This window comes from Brachycentrus maculatus, unplaced genomic scaffold, assembly GCF_059751285.1.
Source record: "Brachycentrus maculatus isolate JH-2025_06_01 unplaced genomic scaffold, ASM5975128v1 h1tg000183l, whole genome shotgun sequence".
NCBI lineage: Eukaryota > Metazoa > Arthropoda > Insecta > Trichoptera > Brachycentridae > Brachycentrus > Brachycentrus maculatus.
The window spans coordinates 305,001-320,973 of NW_028280934.1; the positions used below are offsets into that span (position 1 = coordinate 305,001).

Consider the following 15,973-nt stretch of genomic DNA (forward strand, 5'->3'; position numbering starts at 1 on the left):
ATTTTGAATATAATGGAAAACTGTTATGAATTCAATGATAACAACTTACAGCAATCGGTTTCGTCTTCACCAAATATGCAATCTTTGACTCGATCGCAAACCTTAATTTGAGGAACACATTTTTTACTTATAGTACAATGATTGTAATTTTCAGGACAAGAAACTGAAACAAATAAAAAATTATAAATATTTAGATAAAATTGTGTTTTTTCAATTGAAAAAGTTTAATTTGTTTATAACTCACAGCAATTGGCTTCGTCTTCCCCGTTTGCACAGTCTACGTAACCGTCACATATGACGCTGGGATTACTATTTGTAAGGAAGTCAGTGCAGGAACAGTTCCATTCATCGCTACCATCTTCACAGTCTGGCTTCCTGTTACATTTCTTCCACATTGGGATAGTATGATTCAGTCTGGAAGTTATAAACAAAATTACTTAAAGTGTTTACCAAGTTATTCATTAAAAATGAAGTCAAATTAAAATTTGCTCTTACATTTTACACTTGAAGATCGATGATACAGATGGCCGTGGATTCGAGTGGGCGGATATCAGCGGATTATCAAAATTCGTAAAATTATCCGCAAAAACTGAGAAAAGTTTCGTTTCTTCACCAGCAACAGGATCGAGCGCTAATTCCTTTTTACTTATATGCGATTGGTTATGAGGATTAACATCAGAATTGTCTTTTATATTTTCCGGAAGACCGATTTCGAAATTTCCCGCTTTGACTTCAAGATCTTCGTTTGATGTATTCGTATTTGATACGTGCGGAATGTGCGGTTTTATTGGACCGACTATGAGCGGTTTATCAGGCCATAGATCGAACGGAACATCAGTTTGGTTTTCGATGGAGATGTTGGTAGAAAATCCGTCGGTAAAATTGTTTTCAGATTTATCCATTAAGTCTCTTTCCGCGGCAAGTTCATCGGTCTCGGTAAGATTAATAAAAGAATTTAATTCTTTTCCTAATCTTGACGGGATGGTTGATGATATGTCGGAGGAAACCGTTTGATCTGCTGTTATCACCGGTATTGTTGTTGTTGTAAACTGTTTTTCTTCAGCCATCAATGAAGTGGTCGGGAGAAAAGTTGTTGATGTTTCGTTTCGTTGACTGGTATTATTTGAGTTAAAAATATTCTTTGTAAAATTGCCTGATTCCGATAAACTTTTAGGTTCCCTGGTCGCATTCACGTTTTTAACTGTCGTAATTTCAAGGGTTACGTTGAATATCGGACCTTCAGTTGTAACCTCTTCATTATCAAATTTATTTATCACTTCAGGAAAACTATTTGATTTTTTAAATTCAGGTTTCTGAATATTTGATACATTATCTTGTGTAAAAGATTGAGGTATTATAAGACTTTGGACTTCTAACGGAACTTGAATTCTTGAAGAAGTTGTTACGAATTCCTTAGTCGATTCCATATTATTTTTATTTTGCATATTTAAGGTAGTGCCTTCTATATTAGTTTCACCTTGTAATTTAGAAGAAACATGAATCTCTTCATTTGCTTGATTGAAAATCCTTTCAAATTGATCTTCAGTTTGGTTAATATTACTTCTCAATTTGGTATTTCCTTTATAAATGTCTTCAGTCAATGTAGATGTAGTATTTATGACCTTGTTGGTAGAATTAAAATGGTTATTTATGCCTGATTTTTGCATTTCTTCTAATGTATGAGTTTGTAAATTTGTCCCAAAAGATTTTTCTGGTTTTGTTGTAATTACGTTGACCGATAAATCATTGATATCGTCGAGGGTTACATGTGTGTCATTTAGTTCTATCTTTTCCAAATCTATTTTGTTTCTTTCTTTCATTTTTTGTCCTACGTTTTGCAATTTGTCGTTATTTTCTTCTACATTAGTTAAGACACTTTCTTCATCATAAAAACCTTCAAAAAACGATTGTCTTTGTTTGGATGGTTGTGGAGTTGTAGAAGAGTTTTTCGACTGCTTAGAATTGTTATTTACGTTTCGATTTTCAAATGATGGACTATTTCTGAATAGAAATTGTCTTGATAAATTTTTGGTAGTAATTACATTGGTGTTTGTCTGATCTTCGAGGTCATCTGATAAATTTGAAGAATTTTTATCCATTTTTTTGTTGAGTTCTCTCAAAGCTTTACTAAAGAAAAGAGCATTATTATCCTGTAGATCAGTACTGTGTGTTTTTGTTATTATTACATTTTCTTCAAAGTCACCAAATTTGTCATAACTGTTATTATTTTTCCTTAATGTATGTTCTTCTGATTCACTAGATGATTCATCGCTTTTATTAATTTTTCCTTCGAATATGGTTTTGAAATGCTCACGATTGGTCATATTTTTATTTGAAATATTATTATCAGAGATATTAGCAAGGATAATATCATCATATTCTTTTGGAAGTGGAGGAAGAGTAGCCATTCTGATTTTCATTGTTGCTATATTCTGATGAATCTTTTCAATATAATCTTCTAGAGTTGTGGTACTTTTAGGTTCATCATTGGATCTTGTTTGATTTTTGGTTAGCTCTATATCATCATCATCTGTCTCTTCGCTCGAGTTTTGGTTACTATTATTTCTCTCAAAAATTGAACAGTGCACTTCATCTTCAGCTCCCAGGCAATCGACTATTTTATTACAGCGTTTCTTCTTTGGTAGACATCTCCGGATACCCCAAATGCAGCTAAATCCTGGACAGGTCTGTCTTGGTTTTCGACTTGGAAAGTTGTCCTCAACTGCAATAAAAATAAAACATTTTTGTAAAACTACGCGTTACCACGATAAATCATATAAAGTTAATTTATTCCTTACCCATACTATTCCGTATCCAGTTGAGATATTTACTGACTCTGGTATACGCTCCTGGTTCACCAGGCCTGGCACATCCTTCTCCATGGCTGACAATTGCTGCAATATACGTCTGTTTAGGGTTGTTTGGATTCTTGCACATGAAGGGACCGCCACTGTCACCCTAAGAAATAGAAAAAAACTCTAGGCAATGCCGAAAAACAATGCTTATTTAAATAAGTATCAATTAATTAATCCCTTTTACTCCCTTCCTTACACACACACACTCCTACTCTTTTTTATTTTATTTTTTATCTAGTGTTGTTTTAGATCGTTATTATAACATAGATGTGGAATTGTGTAATTGGCTTTTTTATGAATGTAACTATTTTTTATCATATACTTTTACTAAATGTAAAGCTGTACAGTTCCCGAATAAATAAAACAAATAAAAAAAAAATAATTCTGAATTTTTAAACGACATTCTTTCATTAAAATTTCCATTTTCTTGTTCGAATTCAAGATGAATATCAAGGGAGCGGAAAATCGTTTAGATGTTGCCATTTAGCTCCGCTGAAAATATCCAAGGCTCAATTAATGTATATCACTAATGGCAAAGTCACGTAGTTCAATTATTATACTGTTAATTCCACTGTTAATTGAATCAAAGATTCTTCGTCTGGAAGTCGTAACTAAGACAAAGTTCTGATTTAACAACGACGAAGTAGCTGTCTATTTAATGAAATAATGATGGAACTAAAGTTGATTGATATTTATCACGAGAAATTGTTATTTCCTTTGAAAGAATTCTGGATTATATGTCCGTAGAGATAGTTATTCACAAATTATATATATTTTAACAAAAGACACGAAGAATGATTTTTAGATCATGTAACTTCTTCTTCTTCCCGGCTCCATCCCAACTTATCGTCTTGGTAGACTGTTGGGGTCAACGCTCCTCGTCCTCGGGTTGTAGGTTCTTCTATCATAGACAACGTCATCTAGGCCATGCCTTCGAATCATGTTATCTTTCTGTAGCATTTATGAATTGTTTGTTCTTCCTCTAGATCCGTGACAGTCGATTTACAGGTTCTCTACATCATATCGCTCACTCCTTTCAATAACGTCATATATCAAAAATCGTAAATATTCAGCTGTGCATGTTTTTGGAATGCGCAGAAAATGTACTATATCCCAGCAAAAGCGTCATATTTTAAACTTAATATCAACCCGTTACAGGGCAGAAAGTATTGTTTTTGCATTTCGAAGAAAAGGTATTGTTTAATTATTTTTTTAAATAAACCAAATATTTTTCAAATGGAGAAAAACCCTTCTGGTTTCACCTAAAAAAATGTGTTGCACGGTAAAAAGTTCAATAAGTGGCATGATATTTATTTTTAATACATTTTATTATATTTTTAAACTTTAAAAACGATCTCCTGAAAAATCAAGATTTTTTATATACTCGTACTTATGATGTTGTTGAAAGGAGTGAGTGATGTGTGCCCATACCTTTTTAACTGCCTTTCCGCTTAATTAATATTGATGTCTCAAACATTTATAAGAAAAAAACGGCCTTGAAAAATTAGTACCTTTTATTTTCACGCAAGATCCGAAGCCGGATTATTTTTCAAATTAGAAAACGTCTGAAAACTTGATTTGAAATTTTTATGCAGCTTATACCTTGACCAGTTATTTTTATCAACATTTTGAGTGTGTTTAAATACTTATTCACAAATCAAGTCTTCTTCATCTATATTGATGTGTCAAAAAATGAATCATTGATATCATCTCACATCAATTGTAAAAGGAGCGCAAAAATGAACAAAAATGACGAAAATACAAACCTGGCAGGCGTCTTTGCCACCTTCAGGATATCCGGCGCATATTTCATCCCCCTCGTTATCATCATGGCTTTTACAATGATCCAGAATTGGTATCTGGACTTCACGAAGGTGGTCGGCTAAAAGATCAATTATTCCAAATAAATTAAGGAAAGCAACATAAAAATTGTAATCTCCTTTATGACGACTGTTATGACCATTGAAAGTTTCAAACTTTAAGGAAAATAAAAGATCGTGGTAAAAAGTAACACGTGTTAAAAATTAATGCATCGATTTTTCTTTTCATGTAATATGAATCCCATGAATGTGCTATACAAATTTTATTGCGATAACTATATTTGAACACCAATAATGAGTATTGGTGTACTTTCAGAATTAAACAATAAAAAATCTTATCAGAAGATAAGTCTATCTGGTGTTTATTTAACACGGGACAAAATTGCCTTACTTGAAATCTTTGAATTATTAAAAGATTATTCCAATCTATGAACTAACTACGCAGAAGGTTTTAATAAGTACAAAATCTTAGCGATCGCAGCGAATAAGTCTTGGAAAACCACATATCGCTTATTTGGTGCAATAAAGACGTAATTAGATTTATAAAACAAGAAACATCGACAGAATTACAATGATTAAAGAAAACACTTCGTTTTTTACCACTTGAGTATAGACTACATGTTTCAGAAGTTAAACTTCCATCATTCAGGTCTGTATATGTAATAACTATACAGACCTGAATGATGTAAGATTAACTTCTGAAACATGTAGTCTATAATAAAACTTAAGTGGTAAAAAACGAAGTGTTTTCTTTAATCATTGTAACATGTCTTACCACAAAGTTAATGCCGAAACAATAAATAAAATATCTACAGAATTGATTTTGTGGTGAAATGCTGCGAGATGGCGCGAGCGTCATTGTAGAATTGAGTAAAATGGCGCCATTTCTGTTGCTACAACGTCTGAATGGCATCTCTTGTAATGTTTCTAAAAGTGTAATTACGCCATTGTTGCACTAAATGAGCGATATGGTCTACAAAAAATTAACATTGATAATAAATTCATGTAATATCAACAGTCTTTTTTACTGATATATTAAAATACAATAAGAATATGTAGATATCTGGGCATTTACAGGGATGACGACCTGTGATAGGTGTGATACCTGTGGCTGGTTTGAGTGATCGCTTTATACACGTATAACATTCACAATTCTGCCCATGTTTGAGAACCACACTACTCAAATTTTGGAAGTTATATTTATGGTTTAATTGAAAGCATCTTCCGGATGCTTCTTCTTCAGCAACAATTATGATTAAAATTAGTCAGTTTTTATTGACAGAAAACATCGAGTAGTGTGGTTGTCAATCATGGTTAGAATGTTAAGTGTTATAGGTTTATAAAGTGATCACTTGAACTAGCAAGTTGTCAGGTCGTAAGCCCTCAGAAATCCCAAAATTGAGTCAAGATGTTGAGTTATTTATCAAAAATCTTGATAAAAATGACCAGAAAGAGAATGGAAACATATAAATAATAAAATAAATAAATTATGGAAACATATACAAACGACAAAATGTAGCAAATAAGCCAGAATAAGTATTTTTGCAAAACTCCACTAATACAAAATACAGAAAGTATTCAATTGGTCGTAATCATTTTTTTTTCAAAAACCTCATTAATACAAAATACAAAAAAGTAGTCAATTGGCCGGAATGAGTATTTTTCAATAAACCCTCTAATACAGCAATTGGCCGAAATAAGTATTTTTCAAAAACCTCACTTTAAAAAAAAACAGAAAGTAACCAATAAGCCAGAAAGATTACTTGTTAAAAACCCCACTTTTATAAAAGACAGATAGTAACCAATAAGCTAGAATGATTACTTGTCAAAAACCCCACTAATACAAATTACTGAAAGTAGCCAACAGAACGATTACTAGTTAAACCCCCACTATTACAAAAGACAGAAAGTAACCAATAATCCAGAACGATTACTTGTTAAAAACCCCACTAATATAGAAAGAAGTCAATTGGCCGGAATGAGTGTTTTTCAAAAACCCCACTTATACAAAATCAGCAAGTAGTCAACAAGCCAGAACAATTACTTTAAAAATCCAATAATATAAAAGAGAGAAAGTGATAAGTAGAACATAATGATTATTGACAACATTTTGAGTGTGTCCAAATACTTGTTCACAAAATCCGGATTATCTCCGATTACAGGAGTTATTTTCATATTATTTTTTGACATCTCATCAAAAATGAAGAAGAATATGGAAGTCTGGGAATACTTGGAAGTTCTATATATAATAGATGAAACAATTTAGAAACCTTGTTCTTGAATCACTAGAACTTCACTAGAGACATCTATTGGTGAGATGTAAAGAAGCTTTTTATTAAGTAGAAACTCTTATATTAAGAATTTGAGTAGTGTGGTTGTCAATAATGGGGAGAATTGGTGAATGTTACACGTGTGTAAAGTGATCACTTAAACCAGCCTATGACGATCGTCAGCCCCGTAAATGCCCAGGCTTCCATATTCTTCTTCATCTTTGATGAGATAAAAAGAGAGATTCAAAAAATAATATGATTATTGACAAGTCTACTAACGATCCGGTCCTCGCTCGACGGTCGCCCCCCATCCCAGGACGGTGCACATAGTTCCCGGGGCAGGGCCCCAACGCCAGTTGTGTCCGGCGGACGCCTCGGTGGGCAGGCAGGCCGGCCGCACCCAGCGGTTCAGCGTCACAGGGTGGCGCAGCCTCAGCATTGCCAGATCGTTTTGCATGCTCTCCTTGTCGTAGAGCTCGTGGACTATCACGTGCGACACCGCCACCGCCTGCTCCTGGGGCGAGTAAGACATGCGACGGAGCATGCCGGCTTGGACCTCGTAGTAATACTTCCAGTACCTGAAGCAACAAGAAAAAAATCAAATGGTAAAAACTACGATTTCTTAAAATCTATTCTGACATACACATGGCAAATACATAGTTGCAAGGGATTTTTAATGAAGTATCAACCTCATTCTTGTTCATACCAGGAGATAGCTGTGGAGTTAATACGGTATTTGGTTAAACAAAGTTTAGAACTGTTAATCGTCGTCTTCATTTAGTACCTTTGTTTAGGATCATCTTCCTCTTACAATAGAATAAAGACAATTTTGAGTTTTTAATTTATGTTTCACTTGGTAAATATCGCTATTTCTTAAAATATATTTTGACACGTGTATTTCGCATCATTTTTAAATACCGTATGCTTTTAAGAAACAGCAGTATTTACCAACGAAAATTTGAAATAACAAATTGATAGATATTACCACAAAGTGACATCTGAATCAATTAATGAAACTTTGTATTCCATTTATTTAAAAATAAGTAAAACTAATATCCCTTAAAATGAATGGGTCTTCAGAACTGCAAGACTCAGACACTTTTGCTACTAAGCAAATAATAGGAGGTCACAAAGTAATAATAATGAGAGTATCAGATAAAAAGAGATCATAAAAAATATTGATTGATTGAAGCTATGAAAGAACGATCTTTCAATATACATTGAGCCAGTTTTTTCTTGTTCCATAATATTTTTGTAAAGTTTTCCTTAGTGGATGATGAAGAGAAGATAGAATATGAGTTTGTACTTACTTGTCAAAGCAATGAGCTGCCGACAGTGACCAAGAATCACTAATTAGAACTCCTCCACATGTGAAAATTCCATTCCGGTAGACTCCTATCATCCATGGCCAAGCGGCTGGTTCACATAGTTTCCCTCCGACAACGCGTGTAAATACTTCATCCTCTGTCTTCTTTTCTGTATTTTGGTTCTTCATGAATTGCGATGTGTCTGTTATGGTCTCGAAATTGCGAGGTTTTTGGTCCAATTTATCATCTGCCGAATGTGTCGCTTTTGGATCTGAAGATCTTTTAGAATCGGCAGATTTATCTTCAGCGTGGCGATCGTAGAATGCAATATAAGTGGGAATCATAGAATAATTTTGATTTTTTTCATGCAAGGTATCTAACGCAACTTGATCTTGTTCTTTCCATCCATTATTTCCAAGTGCGGAAGGTGGTTCATTCTTGTGGAGATCGTAAGCGTAATCATCGTAACCAAACTTGATCGTTGACCTTTCTACGATGTTTTCATGTTGAAAATTACCTGACTGATGATCAAAATTGTCTGAAATATCACTATGTTGGTATATATTTGGATATTCGTATGGTATGGGGATGTTTTGTTGCTGTGGAGGAACGTTACCATAACTAGGGTACATATGTGCGTAATTGTATGGTATATACTGAGATTCTGATTGTATATTATTGTACCGTGAATCAGAACCGTAATTAGATTGAGCATTAGGTGGAATATTGTAATTATAATCGCTGCGTACGTTGTCATTTGGTACTTCATACTGGATGATTTCGTATTCAGCATTTGGCATACTGTTATAATTGCTAATTAAGTTTTGCCCAAGGTAATTTGGGTCATAAGGTGGACTGTATATCTCGCTGTTCATGTCTAATTGGTCGAAGGTTATATAAGTGTTGAGATTCACATCATCCGTAAAGTGGTCGACATCAACGAAAGAATCATAAAGGGTTTGGCGTCTTCGTCTATCATAAATATCGGCATCATAATTCATCTGAAAAAAAAATTAAATCACAACGTATTTATTACACAGACAGTTTTGTATTTCAATGTCAAGCCTAAAGAGGTTTTAAAGAAAGCTATTAGAACGCTATAAGTACATATTTTTATGAGAAGAGCTACCGTTCCTCAAATATGAGCCTTTTTTGATATATTGTCACAAATTTGATCACAACTTGAGAGAGAGTGATATTTTATCATAAATATAAAACATGCCTATTGTTAACGAACGACATGATAATGTTTTGTTACCAGTTTTGAGACGTACCTGTCTCTTCGTCAGGGTAATCATATCCACCACCACCATAGCTCTTTTCACATACTTATTACACCTACACAAAATATTAATCGTATGCACTATTAGTAGAAAACACCCTTAGAAAATGCAGGTATTCGGTATAACTAAATACGAATATGATGAATATGTTGAGTATGTGCATATATTCTATGTTATAGTAGTAAAAAGTGTTGCTTTGCGTGCTAGTGTAGTAATCGTCCTGACGAAGAGACGGATATGTCTCAAAACCGTTAAACTAAAATTTTGGTGAGTAGTTATATATAAACAAAACAAACATTAAGTTTGATCTCTGATCACAACAAGAATGCTTTGAATAATTAAAAAATAATGCATTCGAATTCCTTAAATCGAGTGAAAAAAAATATCTGTTAAGTGTTTTGTTGGGAAAGGAATGACGTTATGATTCTGGCCCACGTCTTAAGGTAATTTTTTTTGGAGTAGATGATAGTAGTAGTACGGCTATGATGAGCGGTGTTGCATAAGCCGTAGCTAGATTTCAGAGTCAATTTTAAAAAAGTGAATGAAAAAAATGAATAAAAAAATATTTTATACGTATTTTATTAATTTCAGCTTACCAGTTAGGCATTCGACTCTATGATAATTTGTGGTGATATGGTAATTCGTATGTATATGGGATGCTGGCAGAAAAGGCTTAGAGTGTTTTAATTTGATTAATCATACCTTTTTTAGCGTTTGAGTGACAATTTCAGAGCTGATTCCGCATTTGGGATTAGGGCACGTGACATAGACGGAAGATCCATTTAAACAGTCCTTCCAAAATGTCATTCTCTTAGCATCAGATTGTTGGATGAAGTATCCCCTGAAATCACTTGGTTTTGGCCGAAGTTGGATGAAGGGTGCTCTGCAAATATTAATTAGCATATCGTAGTCGTACAGGAGAAAGTGACCAACTAACAAAACGTAAAATGTTCAGGAGGGCCATTTAAGTCACTTTTGCTTAGCAAGAAAATAAACATCAGTGCATTTAGTAATTTTTAACAAGTTAATATATTATACTTTCAAGTTAAAAATCCTTTGGGATTTTTTCCAGAGCAACATTAAGCTAGTAAGATATCAAATAGTCAATGATCACGTTTTTGTACAAAATGCACTTGGTCATTTTCTCCTGTATGACTACGATATTAGTAAGATTTTGATGCATAATTAAATTGGACGTTTTACAAACCAATTTGGACTCGTTACAAATCAAATAAGATGTTTAAAAAATCAAATTGGACGTTTTACAAAACTTATTGGCCGTCATATTGTATTTTGTAAAAAAAAAAAAAAAATCAAATGAATATTATTTTTTTTTAAATTTATGTATTAAAAAAAAAAAGAGAATTTGTATATGTTCTTCTTCTTCTTCATCTTCTTGTTGTAAGCCTTGTGGCCTGTTTTTTAAGAGGAATTAGCATCCTGCGATGTCGATTCCCAGCTATCGACTCATCTCTTCGGTGGTCTGCCCGGGAGTCGTCTACCGTCGGGAGGCGTTGGCCGTACAGTGCGATGTGGGGGAGTCTGAATGGTTCCATTCTCCTCACATTATATATTTAAGAAATTTATATCTTTAAAAAGAGAATATTTTTGTTTTTATTATTTACAAAAAAATATCAATTTCATACTATTTCTCTGAGCCTAAGCCGCTCATTATTAGAAAAGGTATCGAATTGTGGTAAAGTGGGTTCTATCCGAGAAACTCTGACTCAAAAGTCCGTGACACTAACCACGGGACCACAACCCGACACATATAAAATCATGGGGCTCAACCCCTGCTTTGTCGTGTATATAACATAGAAAATATGTGTATAAAAAATTGTCTAGGCTCCCACCAGTCTTATGATGTCGGTAACGACGAAACCTGGTCACTGGCCAAATAAAATATATGCTTAAAAAACTAAATACTTATTGTTATTTCACCAAGAAATTTTAAGAGAACTTTTAGATCTTGTAAAAACATTTAAATATTTTTAACATACTCTTCGAATTCATGAATTTCAATAGCGCAAGCGTCGGCCGCCCATCTATAGGGATTATTACACACGGGATACCATTTCCCTTTGTAATTCCTGTGGAGATAGCCTCTTGAATGTGAAATGGCATACGTCTGGAAAAATGTAATAATACGTTGTCAATAGAATATCACGTTACATGACTATCGAGGAATATCGACAGTATAGACCTTACAGTACGTCGAGTATAATAGCTTATGCTAGACGTACTGTAAAAGCCTTCTTGGTGTTCACATATATAAATGAATACCATTTTTTTAAAGTTGCCTGCAAAGTTGTTGCTTTCATATGGAGAGACGGAGTAAAGGGTGGGAAAAATTATATGAAAAAATATCACTGGTATCATTAAATGTATAAACTAAACCCATTCAAAAGAATACAAAAACACATCAAAGAAAAATAAATCATATCACCCACATACATAAATAATAAATCGACGTGCCCTATGTAAAGTGCTCTAACCACATTTTTGTCAATTTTGAGAAATCGTAGTCGTACAGGAGAAAGTGACCAAGTGCATGCTTTTACAAAAACGTGATCATTGACTATTTGATATCTTACTAGCTTAATATTGCCCTGAAAACATCCCAAATGATTTTAAACTTGGAAATATAGTATAATGACTTGGTAAAAATGACTAACTGCATTGATGTTTATTTTGTTGCCAAAAGTGCAAAAGTGACTTAAATGGCTCTCCTGAACATTTTACGCTTTGTTAGTTGGTCACTTTCTCCTGTATGACTAAGATATTTGGTGTACGTTATCAACTGACCGTTATCTACAAATATAAACAAACAAAAAAAAATAAGCCTAGTTTTCAGGCGTATAAGACGCTATCTACATCGAATTTTCGAAATGAACTGAACTCCTAAATTCCTAACTACTTAATTTTGACAAAGCATAAAGTTTTAAAACGATTTAATACATTATTTTATCATGTTTTTGAATGAATAATACTAGTTTAGAATTTCAGATAAAACCGTTATTTAATAAAAAATAATACGTTGAAAAAATCTTATACGCTCTCCTGTAAAGTAATAGATTTGCAGATAGAGTACTTTACGTAGGGGCCGTCGAAATAATACGTGTTAGTCCCTCTCAACGCAAGAGCTAAGTCTCTTTATTGGGGAGAACTGTGTAATTAATTTAAAGAATCTAAATTATAAGGTACAAACGTCTAGAAAATTAATTAAATGTTTAAAAAAAACTCTTGTGACTATGTATATTAAATAAATGAAAAATATATTCATCTTTCGCTTTTTGCTTGAATTCGAATTCCAACTTGGGTATTACAGCAGCGTCTACCCAAAAATAACCTTATCATTTTCAAGTGTAATACAACATGTATTAAACTTTAGCAAACATTGAATTTCACTGCTGAATGCTTTGTAAATCGGAAATATACTCGTAACAGTACTTGACCGCGTTTCAAAAAATCTGTAGGTTATTCTGAACCATTTAGGGGTCACAATATAGGAGAAATATTTATGAAATATGAGGGAATCGAGATCTGTTCATCTTAGTGTATTTTTAGAACGTTTAATGCGAAATCCCACAAAAGGGTGAAAAAGGACGTTTGGGTGATTGATGCAAATCGTACTAAAAGAAATTACATAATCTGTTTACATTGACAGATGTGGGGATACCTTTCTTGTGGTGGTATAATGATTGTCACCAATAGATCACGAATAAGAAGAATTACTTTATGAAGTTTAAATATAGATTTTGTATAAATCTTTGTCAAGATTTCAAGGTAGATGAAGATTATGGAATTATATTTGTGTATGAATAAGAAAAATAATAATAACTTATATCGTTAACCGATTAAAATATCTGTTTTTTATGTGATTTCAATGTAAAATTTATTTAATTATAATTTTTCTTTCACATTTCTTCACATCTTGTTTTCAAGCACTTTTCAAGCATTTTTTCAAGCGATTTGGGTAGACTTTTAACAATCTTTTTTGATGATTTTAACTTAAAGGATTAATAGTTTTTCGTATTTCTTACAATTTTTGCGTGAAATAAAGAAAACTACGATCTTACATACATTTGTGTGAGGAAATGATTTGATAGAGATTTTGAGGAGTATATATACGTTCAAGATCCTATTAGAAAAAAAAAACTAGCTATCCGGCCATGGGTTACTACGGCTTAGTCAGTTTAAATGAAAAAGACAGAAAAGTGAACGCAAATCCTAATATGTGGCGCTGTCTGTCATGAGAAATGTTTAGTATTACATGTGCATATATCTGTTACGTACAAAAGATGGTTGCGTCATTGCCGCCAAAAAACTGTCCTAAAATTTCAAAGCAATTGGTGAAAATATTTATTTTATAATATTTTAGATTTTGAACAAACTAACATTATTATTCATATTGATATTGTATGGATTTTTTGTTCTTAGGAAAAAAATGAGTATAAACCTCTTTATTTACAATAAACAGTTTGTTTCCTATATATTACCACTCACGAATGCCTAGTGATTTCGTGTATTATACATATTATAAAAGATTATTTGAAAAAAATTACAGCTGCTGTAAATCTACCATTTCCTTTTGAAATTACATTTATAAAAAATACTAAGTCCATTGAAGCCAATGGTGTAAGATTTTTAAATTGGAGTTTCTCCTAAAAGTTTTAAATTTTGGTTGAGTGGCACTTAAAGAATTCTCATGTTAAGCTTTTCATAATACGCTTAGACTTACTTAAAGCTAGCAGCCAAAAGATCACCGCCAACACAATTTTCCCCCAAAAGAGCTTTCTCTACTTTTCCAACCAATCGATTTCCGCAACGGTTTCATATTGCTCGACTAATTTATTTTACTCGCAGATTAATAATACTTTGAAGGTTTCCAATTCAAATACTAAGTGAAATTGATTAAACGAAGTTATCAGTTATCCATATTGATTCCCAAATACGGTTTTGGATTAAGATTTAACCAATCAAACTAAGAAGTAACGCGGTATTTCTGTAATTATGTTAGGATTTAAATTGTCATTTAATATAAATATTGAAAAAAATTATGTATATATTTATATATATATATATATATATATATATATATATATATATATATATATATATATATATATATATGTATATATGTATATATATATATATATATATATATATATATACATATATATATATATATATACATATATTTATTTATATATGTATATATATATAAATATATATATATATATATATATATATATATATATATATATATATATATATATATATATATATATATATATATATATATATATATATATATATATATATATATATATATATATATATATATATATATATATATATATATATGTATTTATATGCGTGTGCAACACGATATTTGATAGATATCTGGGCTTTCTTGCATACATTCAAGTGAGGAGTGGAATACATTTAAAATTGTACGAATGGCTTGATATTATCATATTTAAATTCAATATTGACGCTATTAATAACCAAGTTAATTAAGATAAAAGCTCTATGTTAGATACTTTCCCTTTTCCTAGAAATAATAACCCTTCTCATTTCATATATCACTTAATTAACCACTTCCTACGTAAAACGTATTCATCCGTGAAGGAGAGAAGGTGCTTGTCGAACACGAACGGTTGGAAAAATTATACCAAAAGTAAAAGTAGGTAGTTAAAAAGAATAATTGTCTTTTAATTATTTTGGTAAGTTTAAAATATGTGCCATGAGCCATTAGCGAAAAGCATAAAATAAATCATTAATCTTTATTTAGATCTCCCCTGGAAATCGAACCCGTGATCTCTAGCACAATAATCAAACGCGCTAAATACTACTCTTTGGGGGTGGATAAAATAAATAATTAGCTTATTTATTGACTTGGCGTTTAATTTGTAGAACTCCATTTTAATTTATGTATTAATTTTAAATCAAACACAGATTTTTTGAGTCTACTAAGTTGTATTTTATTAACAAAAAACACATAAAAAATTATATAGTGACAATTGTTTCGCCTTGTTAGGGCATTATCAAACGAATGTTCGTTTGATAATGCCTTAACAAGGCGAAACAATTGTCACAATATAATTTTTCATGTGTTTTTTGTTAATAAAATACAACTTAGTAGACTCAAAAAATCTGTGTTTGATTTAAAATTTATACATAAATAATTAGCTTTTGTTTTGATTTGGTCAAAATTAAACGTAATTAAGTCACTGACTAACCATCACGTCGCTTCCCCGCAGGTTTAGGCAGAGAGAAGAGCACGCCACACTAATCTGTTTTCGCAGAAAATCTTCGCCTCTTGCACATTCATGCGTTTCCTCATACATGCCCGCTGATTACTCACAATCTTGACCTGACCACTTTCAAATGTATAAAATTCTTGATAATGCCATGTTTTCCCCGGTTTTCTTC

The 15,973-nt window shown here is 32.2% G+C and overlaps 1 protein-coding gene across 1 annotated transcript in view; it reads right to left on the bottom strand.

The window, feature by feature from the left end:
• Nucleotides 1-15,973, bottom strand: part of ndl (serine protease nudel) — a 38,710-nt gene that overhangs the window by 15,827 nt on the left and 6,910 nt on the right. The window contains exons 7-15 of the mRNA XM_088262540.1: nucleotides 11,536-11,663; nucleotides 8,256-8,873; nucleotides 7,225-7,523; nucleotides 4,622-4,737; nucleotides 2,799-2,958; nucleotides 2,474-2,722; nucleotides 496-1,015; nucleotides 245-414; nucleotides 50-163 (exon numbers count right to left, since the gene is read on the bottom strand). Of these exons, the coding sequence (XP_088118666.1) occupies nucleotides 50-163; nucleotides 245-414; nucleotides 496-1,015; nucleotides 2,474-2,722; nucleotides 2,799-2,958; nucleotides 4,622-4,737; nucleotides 7,225-7,523; nucleotides 8,256-8,873; nucleotides 11,536-11,663 (2,374 nt within the window). The remainder of the gene's footprint in view (nucleotides 1-49; nucleotides 164-244; nucleotides 415-495; nucleotides 1,016-2,473; nucleotides 2,723-2,798; nucleotides 2,959-4,621; nucleotides 4,738-7,224; nucleotides 7,524-8,255; nucleotides 8,874-11,535; nucleotides 11,664-15,973) is intronic.